General features: G+C 37.2%; 1 protein-coding gene across 3 annotated transcripts in view; it reads right to left on the bottom strand.

Moving 5' to 3' along the window:
* LOC111346639 (uncharacterized) overlaps nt 1–27,265 on the bottom strand; it is a 327,471-nt gene that overhangs the window by 92,581 nt on the left and 207,625 nt on the right. For 2 of the 3 annotated variants that reach the window (XM_088726992.1, XM_088726993.1), the window contains one exon: nt 7,175–7,468. In XM_088726992.1, the coding sequence (XP_088583118.1) occupies nt 7,175–7,468 (294 nt within the window). Of the gene's footprint in view, nt 1–99; nt 3,177–5,974; nt 6,269–7,174; nt 7,469–27,265 lie in introns of those variants that run through there. The other variant, XM_088726994.1, reaches the window with a different exon arrangement.

Genomic DNA, 27,265 nt, shown 5'->3' with positions numbered 1-27,265 from the left:
CTAGGAAATGTGTACCAATCAGATCTTGAGAGTAAAAAGGTTCAGGCAATTAAACCCACAAACCAAAGGTATAGGAAGCAATATATTCCCAGCGAGCAACCTATCAACAAATTCTTTATTCAATGCGATTCTATTTACAACAATCGTTTTATTTTACTCACGCTGAGCTATAACAGTTCAAGTACTTTGCAACTCTCGTTGACCCAGAAAAAACGATCTACAAAAGTTACTTTGAGTACCTATAATAATAAACTATCAAGTCCAAAAAACTATTAACGTTTTCAGGCTTAAAGCTGCTTTCACGACAGCCTTTTACCGTAAAGTTCTACTATGATCAGTAATGATTCCAAATATTTTGTTTCCAACCATTTCGTAACTGTTCCTTTTTTAAGATTTAGCTTAAAATTAAGATCATTAAAATAAATTGGCGAGATCTCTCGTAAGCTAATGATGTAGATTAGTTTGACGCTGCTTCCCACTTTTACAGAAAGTGCTTTAAATAGCTATACTTCTAAATTTTAAGTTCAAAACCTGGTCTGTATTTCTCCACTATGGCTTGAACAGATTTTTTGTTCACTCACTAATACCAAATGTACTCAGAATATTTAGACTGGTTAGCGTACAGTTTGGATTCTGTAACGCTTCACGTTGACTGGCAACACCGGTATCAGTGATCTCGTTACCCCTTAGATCTAGTGTGGTTAGCTTACAGCTTGGATGCTGTAAAGCTTCACATAGACTGGCAACACCGGTATCAGTGATCTTATTACCCCTCAGATCTAGTGTGGTTAGCTTACAGCTTGGATGCTGTAAAGCTTCACATAGACTGGCAACACTGGTATCAGTGATCTTATTACTCCTCAGATTTAGTGTGGTTAGCTTACAGCTTGGATGCTGTAAAGCTTCAAATAGACTGGCAACACCGGTATCAGTGATCTCAGTACCACACTGATTTAGTGTGGTCAGCTTACAGCTTGGATGCTGTAAAGCTTCACATAGACTGGAAACACCGGTATCAGTGATCTTATTATAACTCAGATCTAGTGTGGTTAGATTACAGCTTGAATGCTGTAAACCTTCACATAGACTGGCAACACCGGTATCAGTGATCTTATTATGCTTCAGACTTAGTGTGGTTAGCTTACAGCTTGAATGCTGTAAAGCTTCAGATAGACTGGTAGCACCGGTATCAGTGATCTTATCACTCAACAGATTTAGTGTGGTTAGCTTACAGCTTGGATGCTGTAAAGCTTCACATAGACTGGCAACACCGGTATCAGTGATATTTTCCCACAGATTTAGTGTGGTTAGCTTACAGCTTGCATGCTGTAAAGCTTCACATAGACTGGCAACACCGGTATCAGTGACTGATCCTTCTATCATCAATGTTCCTCCTATAGTCAATTCAGACACAAGAGAGTGTTCATTGATCAGTGAATTACAGACTCGTTGCATTCCAGACATTGTTAGGTGGGATTCTATAAGCCTCAACTCCCTAACTGAGACGAACTTATCAGAACATTTGTGTTGTGTCTCTCCAGCTTCCTCTTTATTTAGTTCACTGATAATGTCCAATACAAATGATAATGCAATGCTGTCTGTATCTGATAAATCATTAAAATACATGTAGCCGTCTGAACTACTGAACGCTTGCGGATGATTCCAGATAAACGTTTTAGCGAATTCTTTGTCTTGATACTCACTCAGACACTTTGCTCTGAGAAGTCCAGTATCATTCTCTGAAACTTGACTACTGGTCAACAACTTTTCCATCAGTTCCTCTTTTCCCTCACTTGACAAAATGCCAGCCATGAATTGGAAAACCATTTCAGAGCATTTCTCGACTGGAATAAAATGTTCCTTTACAAACCAATGGGCGGCTAAGAATTCTTGGACAGTGAGATGTGTGAAGCTGAAGTGTTTCGTGGTTCTGATCGAACCAGTCCTATAAGGCTCTCCACAGTAAAGAAGACCGCTACCTTTCAGTTTGTTGACTTCTTCCAACTCAAAACTGCCTTCTATCTCGCTTTCATCAAAAGTTGGCTTCCTTTCGAGCAGAAGTATTGCCGCTAGTCTTGATAATTTCTCTAATGTGGTTTTAATGACCGGAGGAGGCTTGAATTTGTTAGGAATTTCTTTGTGCCTGTATTCTGACTCAGAGCAGTGCTTAAGTTCAAAAATATCAATAAGTTTTGTGTAAATGTCGGTTGTTGAGACAGGAAGGTCACGAGGATTTCTTGTTTCGTTTAGAGTATACTCCATCTCGAAGCACAACAGATAACAGAGCATAGGAATATGAGCAAAACTGACTAGGTTCTCATTCTTCATGACATGTTCAAGCACAGCGCTCTTCATATTTTCGTTTTCATTGAAGTACTTTTCAATGTATTCTTTGACCTGTTGTGAAGAAAATCCCACAATTTCTACGTACCGTTTAAAACGGATTCCTCCCAGCTCATCCGATTCATCAGGCCGCGAGGTTACAACAACGACAGAACCTTTCAGTATCTCTCCCTTGATGAGTTTTGAACATAATGCGGCCACGGGCATTTTACATCTAGCGTCATTCTGATATTTTTTCCCCGAGTTTCCAGTGATATAATCTTGATGGGAATACTCATCATAGCCGTCAAGGATAATCAAAACTTCTTCGGGATGGTTTACAATATACTCAAATGTAAGGTCATCTAATATTGAACAAAAGTTTAAGATTTCTCTGAGGGTCACACGCTTTTTCTTAAGCAAATTCAATTGACGGAAAGTAACCAAATAGGCAAATTTGAAATTTGGAATTTTAATGTTTTCTCTTGCTTGAAATAAATTGTTCTTGGCCCAATCGCGAATCACCTTTTGGCAAAACAGAGATTTTCCAATCCCTGCTTTTCCAACGACAAGAATAGAATTAGGATTCTCCTGATCATTACTCGTGCCAAGAAATATTTCATCACAGTGCTTAACTGGAGTACCGCTGACTTTTCCGAAATATTCAAGGTCTTCCCTCCTTGAATATGTCTCGTAATTCCTGGTGAGGCCTTTTCTTCCATGTTGTATGAGAAGATTAGTGAATATTTCATCCGTTTTCGCATTGGGAATGGTTTGTAAGGCTAGCAGTTTGGGTTGGAACTCCGTTTGGTCTGTAATGGAAGTCTTTAATGCTGTAGTGTAAGCAGTTATGTCTGAAGGATAAGAAAGAGAAAATATTTAATAAATAACAAGAACGCGAGGAGAGCAGTTTGTGTACCTTCCTGAATTCTCACTCCACAGGGTTGAACTTTTAAACTTGTTGTGTAGGGAATTACGGCTAAACAAAAGGGAAAGGAAAATATCTTATTAATTATGTGAACACGAGTAAATGCAGTTTAAATACTTTCTATCGAATTCTGCACAGGGAGATTAACTAACACAGAGCTGAGTGCTTGAAAAGTGTCCACTGTGTCTATCAGTTGAGAAATCCATCCCTATCCAAAGGATAGAAAAGGTTGTTTCGTTAAAGCGTTATTCCTCCCTTAATAATCAAGTATATCATAGGGTAAACAAACCCTTTCGGGCGGCTGGTCTATCAGCTGACAATGTCCACTGCTGAGAGACTGTAGGGGGTAATCGCATAGAGCCGAGTAAAATTAAGGTTTAATTTCACGCGTGCTTTCAGAAATCTAATAAGAAGATCAATAACGCACGCTGTTAAGCACGTTTGTGGAAAGCCATTTCAGTTTTCACTTAGTTTTATTTTTGTACAACAACGTCAAAGAAATGAAAGCAACCCTGTTGAAAAACATTTGCCACCAATGTTATCAAAAGTTTTAGGCAAAGGTAACCTATTTTAACGTTTTCTAAATTTTGGTACTTGGCTGGGGCAACTACCAAAATTAATTTTAAAATGCCTTCTGTCTCAGCCAATCAGGATTTGGTAACTTTGCCCTCAGTCTATGTTACAAGGCCTAGAAGTGAAGTTTCGAGGAAAAATGTAACATCATTAGGACAGTCTCCGAGCCACGAACATTATCAGTCAGCAAACAAGAAAAGGTTTTATTTATTTTGTAACTCTTAATTTTCATATCGCGCGAAAACCGCTCTATAAAAAGCCAGAGTTGATCTGACGGCGGATGAGTATATGCGACCAGCTTTTTAATACCACTATCACTGGACTCAACAAAACGAGTTTTTCTTGTGTGCCAAATTAAAAATAAATAATAGAGATGAAAAGAGAAAACTTTGGAGCAGGCTTTTTTTCCACAAGCTTTGTTTCTTTCTAACGGAAACAATCAGAGGACAAATATCGACGCAGACGGGAGTTATTGCCTGCTAACTTAGGTATCCAATAAAATCGCACGAAAATTAATGGTAGGTTGTAATTCGTAATAATTGTACCAAATCTCTCTCTCCCTCTTTCGCTTGATAAGGTTGGTAACAACAACAATGGATTTCATGAAAAAATTATTCTTGAGAGGGGAGTGGAGTGTTGTCAGAATAGCGTGACAAGGGTTGCGTGACGTATCATTAAGGACGCTTGACCGGTCCTGTTAAGTCACTTTCAGCCATGAAAGATGGAAAAATCTACATTTCTTAAACTCCATCACGCTTAAGACCCCTCGTAACTTATTTCAGAAACAGATATTTCCGTGAATGTTGTAAAACCAGATTTTCCTAATTCTGAATCTCTAGTAAGGACTCCCTTTAGTTTAAATATAAGTCAGTGAGAATCCCTCAAGAGCAGGATATCTCAGACCTGGTTTACACTTAAGCAGATTTCGCGACCAATCCGGGACCTTTAGGTAATGGACGCTCTTAACCTTTAAAAAACACCAATTTGTAGTTAGAACAACGTTCAGACTTAGCCGCTACTTTAGAGACAAAGAAGGCCGCCGAGATGGAGTTAAGAGAGGACTTTCGAATCCGAATACTTTAAAAACATTTTTAATTTTTAATGTTTACCTCATTTTATGGAAAAGTCTAAATCTGCAAGTTGCGATAAAATTGTGGACATATTAGTTTTTGGATACAATGTATATATGAAGTTCATATAAAATTATACGATCATACTAATATACATATGATCGTGCATCATAGGTATATTAGTCCTTCTTCTGCCCCTGTTAAGTTAACCTATTTGCCTGAATAGTCCCAGGCTCTTAGCGAAATATTTACATCCGCAAACGAAAGATGTTGAAACAGATGCTGTGACAATTGGTTCCGTTCTCATCTAGTTTGGGAGTACAGTCGAGGTGAAAAATCTGGTTAAAAGCCGTTTCAAGGCGGAGCGTTGCTACATTCAGCGATGTGCGTAATGAATTCGAATTCCTTAGCGACAGAGGCCTCCCTTCCCCTCCCCCTCCCCTTTGAATAGACCAGAGGATGTTTTAGTTTTTTTAATTACTTCTCTGAAACCTTGCAACCTGCTGTTTTTTTGTTTTTTTTTTTAAGTACGAGGAGAGTGGAGGTGGAGTTGAAAAGATCGAGAAGTAATTTGTATGGATTCCCAAAGAAGAACTGGGCAGGAGACATTACTTAGAGGAATGTTGAAGGAGTGCTAAAAATGGATATCATAAGCATAGTTGGCAAAGGAGGAACTATGCATGTGGAACTAACGATAGGGTTGTAGAATTTTTAGGGGAGATCAACTAATGTGACTTGCAGGTAGCTTATAAGTTCAGAAAACGTTTGGTATAGATCTGGCCTACAATGAGGTGGTACATAGTTGAAAAAAATAATGTTTACAGTAAACATATATGGCAGAATATTAAATCATGACTTCAAGTTCACAATATGGGCCTCAGCGTGTTTGAAAAAGTTTGGCAAATCATTGTCTTTTCTTTTACAAGTGCTGCGGTATGAATGTTAAACCTATTGTCACAAAGTTTCTCAATTCTTTGTTTTACGAAAAGCAGTGTTACTCCTGGATTTAAAACCCAACTATTTATTTATTTATTTATTTCATTTGCAACTATTCTACTCAAAGTTAAGGTACAGTACATACCACTCTTTGTCTTAAATGTTCTGACGTCTGGCTCACTTTCTCCTTGTTTGTTGACAGCAAACAGCTTCACTTCGTACTCTGCGTCATACTCGAGACCAGTTATCTCGCAGTGAGTTTCCACAATGTTTCCCCGTTGAACCAGTTCTGTGGATTGTGTCATGGGTTGTTTCGTCCATTCCAGACGGTATTTAATGCTGCAATTACCGCTATTAGCCTCTACTTCTGACCAGGTCAAAGTGAAATCTTTGTCAACTTCACTTTCTACATTTGTGATGGTGGGTTTCTCTGGTAAACCTGTTCAAAATCATAATTCTTTATAGTTTTGTCTCTGATGAAAGTGAAATACTTACTGTAACTAGATTCATCGCTGTGTGTAATGAATTTAAATTCCCTAGCAACACCCCCCCCCCCCCCACTTAAATAAACAAGTGGGCTTTTTAGTTTTTTCAATTACTTCTCTGAGATTAGGCAACTTCCTGATTTTCTTTTAAGTAGAGGAGAGAGGGGGTGGGGCAGCAAAAACGGAGAAGTCATTCTTACCCCCCCCCCCTTGCAAATTCACTGAAAAGGTACAAAGTTAGAAAAAAATTTACTCAATAAACATCTATCCCAAAATATTAAATCATGACAAAGTTCACAAAGTTATATCTAAACTCAACATGTTACTTCAAAGTAAGACAACAAGTATAATGACTGGTACTGAAATGTACAAGTGTAGTAGAGCAAATAATTTAGGTGTAATCTCTGAATCAAAATACTCAGACAAAAGATTTTTAATTCTATGCCATGATCATTGAGGTGTTTGCTTTCAGAGGCATACATTTTCAAAATCATTGGATGGTAATCAACACCAACAAAAAAATTCAACTCATTGATGCAACAAGAAACATCAATAAAAGATTGATAAACTACTCTTTCCAGCATCAAAAATTAATTACAAGTCTAATATCAGTGTCATTTACAAACAAATCAAAGGTGACCATAGTGAAAAAATGTTAGGCAAATCATTCTCTTTTCTTATACGAGAGCCACAGCATGAGTATTAAGCCTGTTGTCACAAGGTTTCTCAGTTCTTTGTCTTTAAGTAAAAGCTGTGCTACTACTGGATTTAAGACCCAACACTATTAATTTATTTCATTTCAACAATTCCACCAAACATTAAGTGACAGGTTTAAATAAATGTACATGTACAGTACATACCACTCTTTGTCTTAAATGTTCTGACATCTGGCTCACTCTCTCCTTGTCTATTGACAGCAAACAGCTTCATTTCGTACTCTGCGCCATACTCAAGACCAATTATCTTGTACTGAGTTTCCACAATGTTTCCCTGTTGAACCAGTTGTGTGGATCCTATCATGGGTTGTTTCCTCCATTCCAGACGGTATTTAATGCTGCCATTACTGCTGTTAGCCTCTACTTCTGACCAGGTCAGAGTGAAATCATTGTCAACTTCACTCTCTGTATTTGTGATGGTTGGTTTCTCAGGTAAACCTGGGCAAAATAATGTTTCTTTTAAATGTTGCCTCTGATGAAAGTAGAACACTCATGGTAACTAATTAAAACACAAACATGTGAATTAATCATTTCAACAAGTAATAAAAATACAGAAGGTCGTCACAAAACAGTGGTTGGTTTGACAGGTCAACCTATTAAAATGTAATAGGTCTTTAAAATTCTTTTCTGATGAATGTCAAGTAGTTCAATCATGTTATTCCTACTCTAAAACATGAGTAATTGTAAATCTGTTAAGGTTTCACAAATAGTATTGATAGAAGGGGATTTACACTGTCAATGATTTTCATATTGTTTCCATGGCCCAGTTGTATTCAAACTTGTACTAAAAGTTCAAAGTCTTAAGTTTAATCTACTAATCAACTTAAGAGGTAATTGCAATCAAATGTGATTGAAAAGTAGAAAAAAACACATGCATGAGAATTTTAACTTTTTTCTTGACAAATGATAAATTATTACACCTTCACACCCTAGTATTCTTTACATTTCCTACAGTGCTGACATTGGGAGAGTTTGTTGAACAAGGTTAGGGCTCTTATATATAGCTTATGATCATTTCCCAGTGAAATGAAATACTTTGGAGCTGTTGGCTGGGGATGTTTGATTTATGAGCGTAAGGTCCAAAACCCTGATTGGAGTGAGTACTTTATCATAACAAGTTGCAGACTTATTCCAAAAGAGAACTTTGATGCTGAGAAATATCAAGTGGAGTTTACAAAACCAAATTCAAAATCAAAATGTTTTCAGTTGGGGAGTATCATCAAGAAAAGTCCATTCTATAACACATCTGGATTGGTTGTGATTTTTGTTGATTCAGAGTGTTCGGAGCTAAACCATGACCAATTTAGACGTAAGCATTGCAGTATCTTAAAGGATCTTGAACCTAAGATAGGTGTAAAGGAAAGCAAACCTCTGTTCTCTTATATTGAAAGTAAGCGATTCAAATACATCCATGAGAAACTTGTTCCCAAAAAAGATGGTAGTCACCTACCCAGCCCTGCAGAGTGTTGCTCGACTGTTTTACTGGAACAAGGTGAGAGGAACACTAAAGCAGTTGGAATTCTAAACTTTGAGGTTAATGAGCAGCAGCTTATATGTGATCCAGTTTGGTTCAAGAAATCAAGAGTAGAAGACATCTTAGGTGAGTTGAATTGTAGTGTACATGAATCAGGGAATTGTGCAGAATTAAGAAAAGAAGAATCATCTTTTGGCTAAACAAACTAGAGGTGAATGGGATGAGAGCAAAGTAATGCAAAGGGTTCAACGAGCATAGAAAATGGACTTGATGTTACTCTTTTGTTCATTACTCTTTTGTTCTGTCATAATGTCATAATATATGAGTGTGGGCTCATTTCACGAACTGCGGTGAATAATGCCCTATGGTGAGCCTACTGTTCCGGTACACGAGACTGAATAAATGCAAAATCTAATAAGGAAATTAACACTCTTTTCATCTGTGCCAAGTGATATGATTTACTGTACAACTTTATTTTTTGAGATAATTTAGGGAAAGCCTTGGATCTTATGGAAACTGTGCAATGGCTTTAGGCCTCCAGTCTGAAACTACAAAATATAGAAATTATAAACTAAAGTCCTTGCCATAAATACCTTCCAGCTTTGTACGCTTTTTGTCCTGGTCCAGTGACTCGCTTGATGACTTCCTCTTTCCACCTTATAAAAACAAGTAAAGTAATTAAACATGAGATACAGTTCAATTGTAAATGTACAGTCATGTAGAAGGAAGCATGATCTTCACCAATTTTTGGTCTCCAATCTGCCAACAAAGAGTCAGCGAGTAACACGCCAACTTGAAAGCAGACATCATCAATGACAGCCTAGGAGTCAAAACTATTCTGTTTGGTGTGCATATAGTTTTCTAACCTAGTATCTCAAGGGTCTTCTTTAGTATTCATGATATGATTATAGTTTTCTAACCTCCTATCTTAAGGGTCTTCTTTAGTATTCATGATGTGATTATAGTTTTCCAAACCCATATCTTCAGGGTCTTCTTTAGTATTCATGATATGATTATAGTTTTCTAACCTCATATCTTAAGGGTCTTCTTTAGTATTGATGATAATTATGGTTATAGTTTTCTAACCTCATATCTGAAGGGTCTTCTTTAGTATTCATGATATGATTATAGGTGTGAATTAATGGCATTCACAAAATCACAATCACCTTTATGAGGCCATCCCCGAAACACAACAGGATCGCTCAAGATATTTGCAACAACTGAAGCAGCCATCACACTTGCAAAAGGTCTCCAGTTCTCTGATCTGCAGTCTGTGCTATCAGCAAAATCTGCAATTCCCTTTACTACCAGCCATTCAATCTGGTCATCAAATGCAGCAGCAAAAATACCTGAATATATAAGTGTAAAAGGCATTGGTTAAACTCAAGAACAACTTTGTAAAATAATTATAAATGGTCTAACTCAACCGCACACTGCACTGAGTATTCAGGTCTAAAAGATTTAAAACTGTAATACATTCACAGTATGGGTTTTAGAGTTCATTTGGTGAATCAGTCAGGAGACACTCACTCTTCAATTGCTTTCTATATTCTGTCTTTATTCGACAATAAATTTCCTAGGAACCTGTATAATCATCTTACTTGATTACAGAATTTTTACAGAATTCAGCAGTGAAACAGTTGGCTGCCTGTAATAGCAGTAATTTTGGTACAAGTACTTGTTGCATTAGCAGTAGAAAAAGAAAAGGGGAATTGTAGGATTTTAGCCTGTAACAAATTGAGCCTGTAACAAATTCAAAAGCTTAATAAAGAAAGCTTGACCTCTTCCTCATTGAGTCACATAATCAGATGATAACAAATACATTTAGAGAATCAAGCTTGAATCTAATGACCAATCGCATGTTGTAACTTAAAAAATATAGACAGTCAAAGATTGCAGATGGCTATACTGGTATTACAGCAAAAACAATTTTGCAGAATATTAAATTTCTCTCCTATGTAGAACAGAAAACCTGCCCCATCCCAAATATTTATGAGCACCCTGTTTCACTAGTAAAAAAATGATTCAACTTTGCTATAGCACTTCACGATTCAAAGCTGGTACAAAACCAACAGCTATGAATCCAAAGAATCTGTGGTGTGCAGTCGAAGCAAGATCAATACATAACCTCACCTTCACCCTCCATTTCAATTGCAGTTGCCAATGGATAGGACTTAGCCAGTTCATCTCTTCGCCGTTCAGCACTGATCAGCTCTGGACCACTCAAAAACTCTCCATCACAATGTACATTGATGTCTAGAGCTTCTGGGTTTTTTAAAGGTGCCTTCCATCCATGGTCTGCACATTTGATCAGGTTTAGAAAATTTCTGCTCACATAACTTCTCATGCCTGTTGACTGCTCTCCACAGCTTGCTACTATCTTGGATGCATAAGTTGTTAGTTTGGCAGACACAATCACATCTCCTAACTTAGTCGTCTCAGGGTTTAAGCCACTGCAGGTCCCCAAAGAAATGACAGCTTTAGGTCCCAGTACAGAGACAGCATTTTTCACAGTTATCAGGGAGCTTCCAGGACTCACCGAACCTCTGTGGCATCTTAATAAAGTAACTTTCAATTTCTCTCCATCACCGTCACCCATCTCTCCAAAGTAAACATACCCTACATCATCAAACCAGCATTTGAACGGGTTTTTCAACTGCATGTAACAAGCTATGAACTCATAGTTCTTGGCTGTTAGTAACAAAATGTCAACAGGCAGATTCACATCCTTTGGATCCTTTAGCACTGCACGAATGTCCTTTATTGATGGAAGATTGACTCTAACTTCAGGTGGAATTTCTCCTTCATCACTAGATTCGTCTCCTGCTTTGTGTGCAGCCTTTGCTATTTTCTGTGGTCTTCTATCCCTCTTGTCTGCAAGGGTTTTCTTTGGTCTTCCTTTTGTTTTCTGTGTTGCCTTTGGCATTTCTGTCAGCTGATTTTTCCCTCACAGACTATAATTATTTCCCCTACAGCAAAGAAAAATATGATTTTAATTTCTACAACACCCATAATCAAAAAAGTTAAAGAAACGTTATTGGTGAAAAGCTGTCAAACTGAGATCATTAGGAAAACAAAATGAATTCTCAAGCTTAACTAATTAAAAAGTAAAGTCACAGCTGTACACCTAGTAATCGCCTATAAGATTTTGGTAGTAAATAGATTTGGCTCCCTCCACATGAACTGTCCCAAAAATCCACTTTTGAACACTGCTTTTCAAAAGTGTACAAAAACAGTGAACAATAACTGAGTAACAAGCTAAAAAAAAACAACACAATGGTTTAGTTCCCTGAATATTATTTTTGGTGAAATCGAGATCAGCTACTCTATGCTTTTACTCAAGTTGTTGTGCACACAAGTCTGTTCAGAGCAGTAATAGAAATAATTATGAAACTATTCGCGAACCCTGCTAATAATAAAGCAGAGCCTGCAACTAGTAATGATTTTGCCACACTAAACCTGTCCAGAAAAAATGAGAAACCCTAGGAAAGTGATAGGTAATAAATGCTTAGAAGATGGCAACAGAAAGGTTAGTTCAATTCATAGAATTTGTAATACCAGTACATGTATATAACTCAAACTCTAATAACATTAGTTTATCAAGTTAAGAGCAACTTTTTTTAAGAGGTGCCACATCAACTGAAAAATTACCTTTATAAAGTTCAGCCTGATTTTTCCATGTGGAAATGAAAAGCCCCTTTAACTAATTTTTATATCCTCAAAAACAACACTATTTCCACTCATCATAAGTTTAACCTGAACCAATTCTGAGTCATACTGCATGGGGAAAATGATAATTGAAAATTAAGCTAGGAAATGCAATTAGATTATTTGGATTTTGAAATACATATTGATGATTTTTAAAAGTGTTTCATAGTGAGCTCAAAATTGAATAAAATGGTTCAGTTTTAGTTTTAAGCCACATCTCTGCCTCTACTTCTGGTACTGATTTCCCACATTTCATGGCTACCGACACCTGTTTCAGTCTTTGTGAATTTTCTAGCATAAAGAGGTAAGTCTGGGAAAAAAAACCTAACCATGTTTCTAAGTTCACTGTAAGGTATCTCTGGGTAAATATTATAAGGGTTTTTAATTTTCTGACCATGTGCCACATTTTTTGATTTTCACTCTGTCAATTCAAACGTTTGCTCGTGATTGATTTGGTTATTATTCTGAAAATTGTCTATTGCACCTTTACTCTGGTGCAATGTCCCACTATCAACATTATTGTCCTCTGTCACACTAACACTGATTAACAATAGTGATACTGTCAACCAATCAAATCTCCAAACTTTCTTTGTTTACATAATTTAAAAATACAACAACAGTAAATGTTGTCATATACTGATAACATGCAGGTGTATCGATATAAAGTAAAAATCAAATCAAGAAGTGGTGGTTATTTCTTGATAAACTGCTAAGTACTGTTGTACATTGTACACAGTGTCAATACCTGCTAAACACGGTAACATATACAGTATTTTGGAATGTTACAAGCACACCCACTTAAGGGCTACATGTATTTGTTTTCTTCTTTTTGTCTTCTTTACTGTTATTTACTTCTTCATTTATGTAAATACACGTAAGATAAACACTCACCTTTCAAGTTGCTTCTCCTCGGAGATGATAACAGCAGTTGTATTAGACTCTCGGGTACTTGTTATTGCTGAATTGAATCAATAATACCATCCACCAGATAAACCACTACTTACTTGATGTGTGGCTGATTGTGTTCACACCAATCTACTCGGCATGACTAATCTGGTAGACAGCATGATATTTAGCCAGCTACTGGGAAAATAACTGTTCTATCCAAAAGAAACCTGTTCTTGCTGTTGAGTCAGGTATCAAAACACCTGCAGCTGATGGAATGGAACTGAACCGGAGTTCAGAATATTCTGAAACTCAGCTGCAAAGAAGAAAAAAACATATGAATTAATTATACTTTCATTTTGATTGGTTCTTACTTATGATCGCCGCCCAGTTAGCCCAATGGATAGTGCAATGGACTGTTGTGCGGGAGGTTGAGGGTTCTTCAGCCACAGCCAGACCAATACTCAAGGTCTTAAAATGATTGAGAATTTGCTACCTTTCTATAGGCGGATTCATGCTGACGTCATTGTTTACATTTTTGCTCATTTGCATACGGCTTTGCGTAAAGAAGGAAGCGTGTTAGATACAAATTTACTTCAGGCAGCTAAAGAGCTAGAAAACCTTAGTACATGGTGAAGTTTTTAGCTCTTTGGGTGTAATATTCAAGGAGAAATAGTCCATCAAAAACTGCAAAATTTCTGGGTGGCAAAAGCACTAATGAGCTCATACATTCTATGTAAAATTTTGAGTTTTTTAAACCCTTGCTGCACAAAAAGTATTCAATGCATCAGGCTCATATTCATTGGCCGAGTTAATCGTAGTTTAACCTTTCGATATTCAGAACTGATTTATTTTTAGCTCCATTAGAAACTGAATTGCTTATGGTAATGAGGCAAATATTGTAAACAAGGATTCCTCTATAACATCAAGAAATGGTTAGATATTCTAGTCTTCTCGGATATGGACGAATAAATGGAGGTCCCGTCTCCTGCAGGGTTGGGGGTAGGAGATGTTAATTTCCCACACATGAGATTACTATGTGATGGATGTCCTCCCCTGGGTGGGATGGGTGGGTTTACTGGGCCCGCAGTAACTGGCCCAAGCTGTTGCAGTATCCCTGCCTGTCGGTGAATCTAATAAATTAAATCTATTTGAGAACAAACCCATAGATGATGTCACCGATTAGAAACTAGAAAAAGCTCTAAATTGTTCAACAACCTGTCCTTGTCGCATCTTAAAAATGTAAACAGAACAGTATGGTGTTAATGGTTAACAGATTTTTGCTCTGTGATAAAAAAAACCAAATAGATTCCATTTACCTTGGGTCTGTACAGTAATAGATCAAAGAAGATGACAAAACATGGGAAGTATGTCAGTAACACACTTGGCTGCACCACTAATTTTGTTCTTTTTGCATTTTGATGTCACCTACCAAACAGACACAAGGCAACACAAAATTTATTTATTATGCAGATTAACTATTGTTTATATCTAACGGTTAACTATGCATACACCATAAAAGAATAACAAGTGAGTTGTTCAGATAGTAAGTTTAAATTGTAACTTTTTTTTTGCTCCTGAACACATGGATTTGCAACTAAAACAGGCTCTCACTTCTAAGTCATTTGTCAAAACAAAAGCTCCACTATATAGTGCCAATTAAAAATATTGCAGTAACTACACAATTGAAAGCGTTACTAACAAATACACTTTATATTTAACAAGATACATTTACACAAACAATCCATTCAATATAAAAATTTTGCAAACAAAATTCCAAGAGAAAAACATAGATTTATACAATTTATGGAGACAAGGAGAATTATTGCAACCTGACCTGGCTGACAATGCCACTGAAAATTGAATGTTTGCAACTATAATCTAAGGGTTAGTACATTAATGCTAGCAGGCAATCTACATGCATCAAACATTTTTGCAGTGTTCTTTTTTAAGGATACTATAGACCTTCATGGGTTTCCTTTGTAAAAAAAAAATTCTCAACATGCTATTTAAAAATATAACCAACATAAACTATAATTATATCAGTGGAAAGGTTACCAAATGCACTATTTGGCAAAAATTATTTTGTTTCAGCTTGATAAATTATAATAATTGTAAACCAACTGGGGTGCAACAATCTGAAATGGACGATGGTTCTTTGAGCAAATTAATCACATTATTATAAAATCTCACTGCACAACTTCCACAAAATTTGAATCCAGTTGCCTTGCAATTTACTTGTCAAGTTTACTGATTAAAACTATACTGATACACATTATGTAACAGAGCCCATTGTGGGAGATCCATTTTGAAAAACCGAATCCCCCCACACCATTTTAATGTTGGCTGGTATAACATCATGCTGGTTTACAGCGAAGTGTCAGCAGAGTCTTAAAAACTTTTTTGCATTGCAAGTAAAGATCGAGAACACTTTTTTAATCACTGTGATTTACTGGCAACCAAATTATTGCTTCATCTGGCAAGTCAATCACAATTGTTTAATTGACACTTGGCACCTGTAAGCAAAAATGAATTCTACACCCTAGCTGATTTAACAATGAAATAAAAACAGAACCAGGTGAGCATTTCAAAGTAACTCAGATTAGTAACAAGAAGCTTGTAGGGATTGGAAAAGACACTGTTCTTTACTATAGTCTCAAGTCCACAAGTAAAATTTAAATTTATCCCAGGGGTAAGTTAAAATAGAACAAACATCTCAGCAGTTTGAGGGTGACAGAAATTAAAAGTTTCAAACCGAGTGCTCTTCAGTGTCGAGCAACTATATTTAAAAAAGCAACTACAGCAGTAAAAGGTAAAAATTAGAATATAGCACTTTCAATTAATTGCCAACAATGTCAAAATTAACTTGAAGAAAAAGACGATTTATTCGTAAACCGCTGGGATATAGGAAGCTGGGCAAAGTCATGATCGCAAATGCATCTCACATTAAAAAATCCTCTAAAAGCATTCACGATATTCCAGAATTATCTTGGCTTTAGCCATTCAGTTCACTGGAATAAAGTTTAATTCTCCAGGCCGAGATGTTTTTCAATGTGGTAATTTAAGTTTTTAACATTTGCAAACTGTTGTCGATAACCATATCCAAATACATTTAAATTGATGTCTTGAATGCACGCAGTTATACCGATGAAATCGAAAGTCATCTATTTTTCAAGAAATAGTCCCAAGTAAATGAAATAAAACAAATAGAAAACCAAACAGGAATGAGATACTGGGAAAACAAAGAATTCAAAGCTACAGTTCCCTATAAATAACCAGGAACACGATGAGATAAGCAACTTTCACTTTCATGATCAAGCAATACAAAGGTTGCTAATCTAAAATGAGCATATTTATTATACAACTGTTGTAAATGCCAATCTCCAAAACTCACCGAAGCAGCCATAAAACTGAACCATATTATTCGCACATACATGAGTATGAAACCTTGGACATCCAGTAAAACAATCTAATAAATGCATGCTCGCTTAGGTTAGCAGACAACAACCTTACCTCCGTGACTTTCCTCTCTACTCGACGACTGCAAATGTTGGTGTTTAATGAAACTGAGCTACAGCTGCTGTACAACTTCGACTTGGTGAGATGTAATTTACATAAAGAACTGTTTTACAACTTCAGAGCTGAGATGAAAGAAGGAAACACAAGGATTCTTTAGCTGAAACTTCACTCCACTGGACCGTTAACTTCACAAGGAAACTGCCTAGCTAGTGCATTCCACTCAAGCAAGTTAGTCACGTGATAAGATAATCTTTCGCGCAAGACGGAAGTGTTGAATGTTCTAAAAATATGTCTTATTGTTACTTGAGGTAGTAACAGTTTGCCGAAAATTCCACAGATGGCCCTTTATGTCATAAAAAGAAAGAAAAATATTCAGCGAAATACTGGAGTTTAAGCATTCCGTGACTCTCTGAGGACATGTTGAATATGCGTACCAAGGCACGGCCATGATAGACAATTTCCGAATTACCCTTGGCCTCATTTTCAAAACGAGTCCTGGCGCTCGTCCTTTCACATGATTATAAGTATTCATTCACATGCAAATTAACTCATTTTCACAAGAATGGCAGAGCACAAGGCCTCGTCCTGAAAAAGAGGCCAAGGGTAATTCGGAAATGGGCTATTGTCTAGACATAATTACCTCTAAGCTCTCTAGTTAGGAAACTAGTGTAATTTTGAACAACATTTTCCATTTCGAACAAGAGATAGAGTTCATCTCCGTCATCTGTTGCAGTATCTCAGAAAACCAATCAGTCATTCCACAAAACATGCGCTAACGTCTACATCACATTGGATAAAGCACATCAAGTTGGGCGAACTGAATGCAAGAGAACGGGAATCAGGCGATACACCCTTTTGTCTGAACGTCTGGTTAAAATTAAAGGGAAGCAAGAAAGAAAATACTGTAGCCCTTTGAAAGAAGCCGTCTGCGATTTACTATGAAAGTTTGTTTGTTTGTTTGTTTTGTGTAGGTTCTTTTTAATTTTTTTTTTCTTTTTAATACAAAATGAAGAGGTCAACTTATTGTTTCGCACTTTTCAAACTTTTAGTTTGAAACAGCACAGAGTTCCTACCTCTTAAAGAAAAGCTAGTTTGGGGCTTGTAGTCAGATTTTTTTGTTGTTGTTTACAGGTAAATGGGTCTATAACATGGGGGAGGTTATGAGTAGGGGGGGAGGCTTATCAGCCGCTATTTACACGCGGTAGGACATCGATCTGCAGGATATTGGTGATCACCCTCCGATTTAACGAGCAAACATTCGAGGTAATCATCCACCTTGGAGTTATCAATCAATTCAAAAGAAAATTCTTGTCTCAGTTTCATTTCCATTGAAAATTTTGCTGATCTTTAACAAATAAAAATTTGGAAAAATTACTAATAACAGCAAAATAAGGTAACAGCAATAAAACGAAAATCAATCATGCATTTCTGCGACAAAGCAGCATCTTATCTCCCCTGCTTCGCTCTGCTGTTTCCTTCTGGAAGAATCTGAGGCTTCTTTAATAAAACGGCAAGTCAAGTGGCCGTTCTTTAATCGGGAATGTAAGTGTAGTTCTGTTCACACGTGCGATCTTCAGTAACGATTTCGCCATTTCACCATTAATTAATTCATGAAGTAGTCTTGACATTGATATGTACACGGGTGTTATCAACATACAAAAGAAAACACCCACTCTTGATTTTTATTTTCTCCTAGTTAGTGAGGCACAGGTTTACCAAACTCTTCTGATCTAACGATGAAGTAGTGTTGACCTACCTGTGGATGATTTTTCCGGTCACACGGGTGTTATCAACATACAAAGAAAACACCCACTCTTGAATTTTATTTTCTCACTGTTAGTGAGGCACAGGTTTACCAAACTCTTCTGATCTAACAATGGAGTAGTGTTGACCTACCTGTGGATGACGAGTGTTGTCAACATACAAAAGAAAACCCCCACTCTTGAATTTTATTTTCTCCCTGTTAGAGAGGCACAGGCTTACTAAACTCTTCTGATCTAACAATGGAGTAGTGTTGACCGACCTGTGGATGACGAGTGTTGTCAACATACAAAAGAAAAACCCCACTAGCTCTTGAATTTTATTTTCTCCCTGTTAGAGTGGCACAGGCTTACTAATCTCTTCTGATCTAACTTGAACATTTGCAAATCTGCTGGCTCCAATGGAAAACCTAACCAACTCATCACAAATAGTCTAAACTCATGGAGATGTTCTCTTACATGTAACTCAACCAAAAGCAGAGTAAAAAGCTTTTTTTCCACTTTTAGTAATTTAATTAGTAATTTGGTATGTCTGTTTAGTTCATCTATATTTTGACTACGCTTTAAAGTTAGTTGTATCCTGTTAACAAAAACTGAACTGATTGACTGGTTCACCTTGATTTGTAAATTTGCAGTTCAAGACAGCAAGAAGGTGAAAGATATGCGCGGCGAACCTACCGGCCCCGGCCGGACCAACACTCAAGGTCTTAAAATAATTGAGAAGAATTTGGTACCTTTCTATAACATCAAGAAATGGTTAGATATTCTAGTCTTCTCGGATAGGGACGAATAAATGGAGGTCCCGTCTCCTGCAGGGTTGGGGTAAGAGACGTTAATTTCCCACACACGAGATTACTGTGTGATGGATGTCCTCCCCTGGGGTGGGATGGGTGGGTTAGGACAGCAGGTCCACATCAGCTATTACAGCAGCCAAATTAATCAACCCGCTAGAACAAATAAATGAACTTCAACTTCAACTTCACTGGCCGATTGTAAAAGTTGTGATAAGTTAGCTAGACTGAGGTAAATGATATTTTCAAGAACTGATTTATTTTCTAACTTTTGTTTGACTGAGTATTTGAAGCTGACTGAAAACAGTTTCCAAGTTTCAGACGAAACGCTACACAATATTTAATTGATGAGTGATCGAGGAGGTGAGAATGCGGCCGCGTACGTTAAAATAACACTTGCAGCGAAGTTTATGGTCTACACAGAATTGTAATTTATTAACTAAATATTACAACAAATTTTCTTTCAAAGACAGACGTTGTTTCTTTGAATAATGTGTTTCTACCCTTCTAGTCAACTTTAGTTCACTGCCATGTTGTCGGTTCGTTTAGTAGACGAATTTGTGTAAATCAATCATCGGGTCGGAAGAGGCTGTATCCTTTTGTGTGTCAGTGTATAGGTTTCCTCTCGCATTTACTCTCTTGTGAGACTGAAACCGAGTTGTCTCCTACTTCTGTAAAATTAGTTAGAATGGTGACTTTTTGGGAGAAAATGTCTATTTATACACAAAAGAAGTGAGTTGGTTGCGTCCTCGTACGTTCGCTAAAAAATGAATAGTTTACCTGTTAAAATATTGCTTGCGTCTTCACTTAGACTAACAGGGTTGCAGTAGTTCATTGAAAGAGCTCTAAAATGTTGAGTTTCACTAGTTGGCTGCAAATTAGGTGTTCAGCTCTGCTCTGACCCGCTTGCAGAGTAAAATATTCTTTGTTTGAATATGTAGCCTAGTCGTCATTCAGACACAAAAAGACTGTATCTCCCTCATTGCCAAAGGCTAATTGAACTTTATTAACAAATAAGTTACACATATAGAAGTAGAAGAGTTGAATGAAGTAGAGTAATTTTACAGCATGCAGGTATTTTACAGCATGCAGGTATTTTACAGCATGCAGGTATTTTACAGCATGCAGGTATTTTACAGCATGCAGGTATTTTACAGCATGCAGGTATTTTGCAGCATGCAGGTATTTTACAGCATGCAGGTATTTTGCAGCATGCAGGTATTTTACAGCATGCAGGTATTTTACAGCATGCAGGTATTTTACAGCATGCAGGTATTTTACAGCATGCAGGTATTTTACAGCATGCAGGTATTTTGCAGCATGCAGGTATTTTACAGCATGCAGGTATCTTACAGCATGCAGGTATTTTACAGCATGCAGGTATTTTACAGCATGCAGGTATTTTACAGCATGCAGGTATTTTACAGCATGCAGGTATTTTACAGCATGCAGGTATTTTACAGCATGCAGGTATTTTACAGCATGCAGGTATTTTACAGCATGTAGGTATTTTACAGCATGCAGGTATTTTACAGGATGCAGGTATTTTACAGCATGCAGGTATCTTACAGCATGCAGGTATTTTACAGTATGCAGGTATTTTACAGCATGCAGGTATTTTACAGCATGCAGGTATTTTACAGTATGCAGGTATTTTACAGCATGCAGGTATCTTACAGCATGCAGGTATTTTACAGTATGCAGGTATTTTACAGCATGCAGGTATTTTACAGCATGCAGGTATTTTACAGTATGCAGGTATTTTACAGCATGCAGGTATCTTACAGCATGCAGGTATTTTACAGCATGCAGGTATGTTACAGCATGCAGGTATTTTACAGCATGCAGGTATTTTACAGCATGCAGGTATCTTACAGCATGCAGGTATTTTACAGCATGCAGGTATTTTACAGCATGTAGGTATTTTACAGCATGCAGGTATTTTACAGCATGCAGGTATTTTACAGCATGCAGGTATCTTACAGCATGCAGGTATTTTACAGTATGCAGGTATTTTACAGCATGCAGGTATTTTACAGCATGCAGGTATTTTACAGTATGCAGGTATTTTACAGCATGCAGGTATCTTACAGCATGCAGGTATTTTACAGTATGCAGGTATTTTACAGCATGCAGGTATTTTACAGCATGCAGGTATTTTACAGTATGCAGGTATTTTACAGCATGCAGGTATTTTACAGCATGCAGGTATTTTACAGCATGCAGGTATTTTACAGTATGCAGGTATTTTACAGCATGCAGGTATTTTACAGCATGCAGGTATTTTACAGCATGCAGGTATTTTACAGCATGCAGGTATTTTACAGCATGCAGGTATTTTACAGCATGCAGGTAGTTTACAGCATGCAGGTATTTTACAGCATGCAGGTATTTTACAGCATGCAGGTATTTTACAGCATGCAGGTATTTTACAGCATGCAGGTATTTTACAGTATGCAGGTATTTTACAGCATGCAGGTATTTTACAGCATGCAGGTATTTTACAGCATGCAGGTATTTTACAGCATGCAGGTATGTTACAGCATGCAGGTATGTTACAGCATGCAGGTAGTTTACAGCATGCAGGTATTTTACAGCATGCAGGTATTTTACAGCATGCAGGTATTTTACAGCATGCAGGTATTTTACAGCATGCAGGTATTTTACAGCATGCAGGTATGTTACAGCATGCAGGTATGTTACAGCATGCAGGTATTTTACAGCATGCAGGTATTTTACAGCATGCAGGTATTTTACAGCATGCAGGTATTTTACAGCATGCAGGTATTTTACAGCATGCAGGTATTTTACAGCATGCAGGTATTTTACAGCATGCAGGTATTTTACAGCATGCAGGTATGTTACAGCATGCAGGTATGTTACAGCATGCAGGTAGTTTACAGCATGCAGGTATTTTACAGCATGCAGGTATTTTACAGCATGCAGGTATTTTACAGCATGCAGGTATTTTACAGCATGCAGGTATTTTACAGCATGCAGGTATTTTACAGCATGCAGGTATTTTACAGCATGCAGGTATTTTACAGCATGCAGGTATGTTACAGCATGCAGGTATTTTACAGCATGCAGGTATTTTACAGCATGCAGGTAGTTTACAGCATGCAGGTATTTTACAGCATGCAGGTATTTTACAGCATGCAGGTATTTTACAGCATGCAGGTATTTTACAGCATGCAGGTATTTTACAGCATGCAGGTATTTTACAGCATGCAGGTATTTTACAGCATGCAGGTATTTTACAGCATGCAGGTATTTTACAGCATGCAGGTATGTTACAGCATGCAGGTATTTTACAGCATGCAGGTATTTTACAGCATGCAGGTATCTTACAGCATGCAGGTATTTTACAGCATGCAGGTATTTTACAGGATGCAGGTATTTTACAGCATGCAGGTATCTTACAGCATGCAGGTATTTTACAGCATGCAGGTATTTTACAGCATGCAGGTATTTTACAGCATGCAGGTATTTCAGTGCAGTAGGATTACCGTGAGTAGTAACATTTACTGAATTAAAGTACCACGTGCTCACCTTAGAATCCATACTAAACTTGTTGTCAATAATCACAAGATAGGTGCACCTATAATCAGTACGCTAATTCCTTCCCAGCCAACGTTGAGAAATCATATATCAATGAATGTATTTAATTAGTAGTAAATAAAATTTTGATTATCCTTTGTTGATTTACCTACTCGTCCTGACCTAGTGGTAACAACATTGCCCTCATTATTCTGCGAGGCTTGCCCTACCTGACCTGCTGACTCACTGCTTTTACAAGCATCAGGGCTGGTGATACCTTTATCGTTAGAACCTGAAGCTTCGTTCCTATTCTCTAGTTAGACAGGGACAGGACCTCACACATCTTTCAACATCTTCAACAATCCCAAGCATGCCGCAATTCCTGCTCGGCTGAATGCTTTAAAGTATAGATCATGTGACCACAAGATTCCAGGTCAAGATAAAATACATATTTCCTAGGAGCAACCTTCTTTAAACAAGCAATTATATCAAGTTAATTTAACTCATTGGTTCTAATTAACACGTCATAATACACACTCTTTTGTTACCTTTGGGTATTCTGTTAGTTTGAATGGCTTTTGTTTAGTACTACATTATAAATTCAAATGTAACTTCAAATCAGTTCTACTCTAATTATAATAATAATACTAATAATAAAAGTCTTTATTACGCAGTCTAAACAACAAACGTGTTTAGTTACAATGATATGAACTCAGCAAGTATAAAACTAATGAACTAACTAAATTACTAACTGACTAACTAATAAGAGAACAAACATCTATTAACAAAAGTCCTCTTGAAACGTTCACTTCTGACAAGCGGGAGAATATAATTATGGCGCCTCTTACGTAGCGTAACGATTGGTCGCTCTGGTGGCAAAATGTCATCTAAAGCTGTTGTAAAATCGCTGTCGGTGATCTTGGCCCACAACTTCTTATCTTTTAGAATAATAATATTTTCAATCGAAAAAAGCTCTTTACAGTAGCCAAGCTTAAAAGTTCTCTTGAACAGCCTGTCTATGCGACTCAGATACTTATGATAATACGCGCAGCCCCATACTTCTACAGCATATGTAAATATAGGTAGAATAAGACTGATAAAAAGAAGATGAAGATGATCCAGCGGTAGTCCATAGAATTTACAAACACGTAAGATGTACAGACGACTACTGGCTTTCGATATAATATTATCAAAATGTAAATCCCAGTTACACGGATCAGATTGAAAAGATACACCCAACACTCAACTGAAAAGTTACACCCAACTCTCAACTGAAGATGGTCGTTGAACGACCGAAACATGGCTTATATATTTAATTTCAAATGCGTCGTTATTTTTATAAAAATTTCTCTCAGTTCGGGCTGATCCGAAACGCGGAGAGCGGAGTGCGGAGTCTAAAAAAAAAATAAAAAAAAATAAAAAATAAAATGAAACAATTAAAAGAATAATTAAAAACATAAATACACTAGAAATAGAAATTTAAGAAATAAAAATAATAGTTATTAAAAAATTCACGCCGCCTGAAGTGGACTGTTCATATGGTATATTAAACTCAAGATTTTCATTGTTAGCAGTTCACTTTTACCGCTTATTACCAGCTTTAAATGAATATATTACCGTAAATGCTCGAATTAGCGCCCAGCCTCAAATAAGCGCCCCGCTTCGAATTAGCGCCCCTCCTAAGGCTCAAAATTTGTACTAAGCGCCCCCCTTCAAATAAGCGCCCCCCCCTCCCCCGAGAAAAAATTAGTTTCGGTACTCGGTACGGATATACCAGAGGTATACGGTCTATACGGTTCTTTTAATGAAATGTGACATTGTTAAAGTAGTTTTCTATAAGGTTTTTGAATTTTTATGTTGCAGTTTGGTTTTAAATAGAAATAAAGATAGTGTCATTTTGAGGCTAAAAATTGATAAACGAAATAAGCACCCAGCTTCAAATAAGCGCCCCCCTTCGAATTAGCGCCCCCCTCTCGCCTTAGCATTTACGGTAAGTACGTTTATCCCCGTCACATGCCTTTCCATGTCAATTGATTGAATGCCTGGGCTAGAGGAGACAACTTATCCCTCAGCCTCTTTCAGGCGTTCTGTTAGTTGAGTCATAGCTCGAAAAACGGTGGGCGAAAAAGTCAAGAAAAAGTGCTTTTTTTACTCTGTTTTGCGTTAAAAGCCTTCAAGTATTGTGTATCAATTTAACTTTATTTCCACCTTGAAATCAGTAATTTTCTTCCAGAGAAGATATTAGATTCTAGCAGAAAAAAGAAATACATGGCCGCAGTCACGGTATTTGCACTTGGAATTGACGAGACAAGCAACCCTGTGCCATTAAATACGGTGGCTTCAAAGGGACATACACTTTCCTCTCTCTTCTTTTTCACTTGCGACTTAGCTGCTACTTTCTTGCGACTTAGCTGCGACTTTCTTGCTACTTTTTTGTGACTTGGCTGCGACTTTCCTGCTACTTTCTTGCGACTTAGCTGCGACCTTCTTGCTACTTTCTTGCGACTTAGCTGCGACTTTCTTGCTACTTTCTTGCGACTTAGTTGCGACTTTCTTGCTACTTTCTTGCGACTTAGCTGCGACTTTCTTGCTACTTTCTTGCGACTTATCTGCGACTTGCTACTTTCTTGCGACTTAGCTGAGACCTAGCTGCGACTTTCTTGCTACTTTCTTGCGACTTATCTGCGACTTGCTACTTTCTTGCGACTTAGCTGCGACTTTCTTGCTACTTTCTTGCGACTTAGTTGCGACTTTCTTGCTACTTTCTTGCGACTTAGCTGCGACTTTCTTGCTACTTTCTTGCGACTTATCTGCGACTTGCTACTTTCTTGCGACTTAGCTGAGACTTAGCTGCGACTTTCTTGCTACTTTCTTGCGACTTAGTTGCGACTTTCTTGCTACTTTCTTGCGACTTAGCTGCGACTTTCTTGCTACTTTCTTGCGACTTGTCTGCGACTTGCTACTTTCTTGCGACTTAGTTGCGACTTTCTTGCTACTTTCTTGCGACTTATCTGCGACTTGCTACTTTCTTGCGACTTAGCTGTGACTTTCTTGCTACTTTCTTGCGACTTAGTTGCGACCTTCCTGCTACTTTCTTGCGACTTAGCTGCCTGGCTACCTAGCTGGGCCAAGTGGTACGCAGGCTACGTTGCATTGCCGATAAACAACATGGATTCTCTAAAAGAACAGCTAGTTCCGGAGGTCCGAACCAGGTATTTTGACACTTTCTCCTGTCATTCGTTCAAATTTCAAATGCTGAAGGTAAAAAAACTTATATTTGACTTCTTTCTCTTTAGATTTTTAATTTTTTAAAAGAAAAACGTGGATTAAAGATGGCGTTTGCCAACAGTTTAAAGACGAAAGGGTAAGAATTCATTACGAACTCTTTCCTCTACTGGACGCGAGATTGTGGCGCACTTAAATTTGATATCTCGGAGTGTCTTTTTACACTTTCCTTATCTTCTTGTTACGTCTGGTTTACTTTCCAGAAACCTTTAATCATTTAACTTCAAGATGGGACGGTTATTTGTGCTTCACTGGGAATAGTTTTGACCCTTTTCATAAATGGCTGCCAATTAAATTTTTTTTGTAAGTATTAAAACTAGCCAGACTAACCTCGCATTTGAGTTAATAATTTGAAAGAAATTTTACTCCCAAACGAGTTTAGTGAAGTTAATTTCATTGCATACAACATAATTTGAATATTGGTAGCTATTTATCATTCCTAGAATCCAAAGTAATTGATTTGGAAATAATTGGATGAGAGAAAAAAAAGTTTTTTTTTTTTATTTAATTACTTCCAAATTGGACAAGCATGTAGTCCTTTACCCACTAATTTATGTAACATTCCAAAGTAGATGAACTTGATGTAGGGCAAATGTTGGGCCTGATATATGGCATGGACATGTACATGTTGAACGTGATATACGGCAAATGTTGCTTGTATACATATGGAATTTCTCTTCTTGTATTTAACTCAAGATCTTACTTATTTACTGCTTGATATATTGAGTTGAACACTTGCAGAGAAATTCCATATAAACTCAAGATCTTATTTGTTTGCTGTACATGATATATTGAGTTGAGCACTTCAATTGAAGAGAAATTCCATATCTGTGTACATCCATGTATTATTCTATAGTATCTGTTACCATTTTTTCCTTTTTGTGTTTCTTATCTCGGGAAATATACCCATAGGACCCGCAAGTATTTTATGTATTTTTTTTTTCACAGTTTACGTATTCATATTACACCTCAAGTGGCTTATTTTACTTGACTAGTTTGACTCCATACTATTTTCTAAGATAAACTCATTTTTCCTTACTACAGATGGACTTTACAGCTGTGAGGATGGCAACAGATGGAAATTTACAAGCTCTTGGTTCGGTTTGCGGGGGCGACATACTTGCACTGAGATAATAAGGATAACGCTGCTCATCGCAATAGGGGATTAATTATTCTTTTCTTTTTATACATGTCATTCATGTCTACTCTAATAGGTTGTGTTAACATAACACTTTTAGAACGGAATGGAAAATAGTTCGTTACCTGCTATTTT

This window comes from Stylophora pistillata, chromosome 7 (genome assembly GCF_964205215.1).
Source record: "Stylophora pistillata chromosome 7, jaStyPist1.2, whole genome shotgun sequence".
Taxonomy (NCBI): Eukaryota; Metazoa; Cnidaria; class Anthozoa; order Scleractinia; family Pocilloporidae; genus Stylophora; species Stylophora pistillata.
Note: the sequence above shows the minus strand (reverse complement) of the source record. Positions and strands in the feature narration are given on the sequence as shown.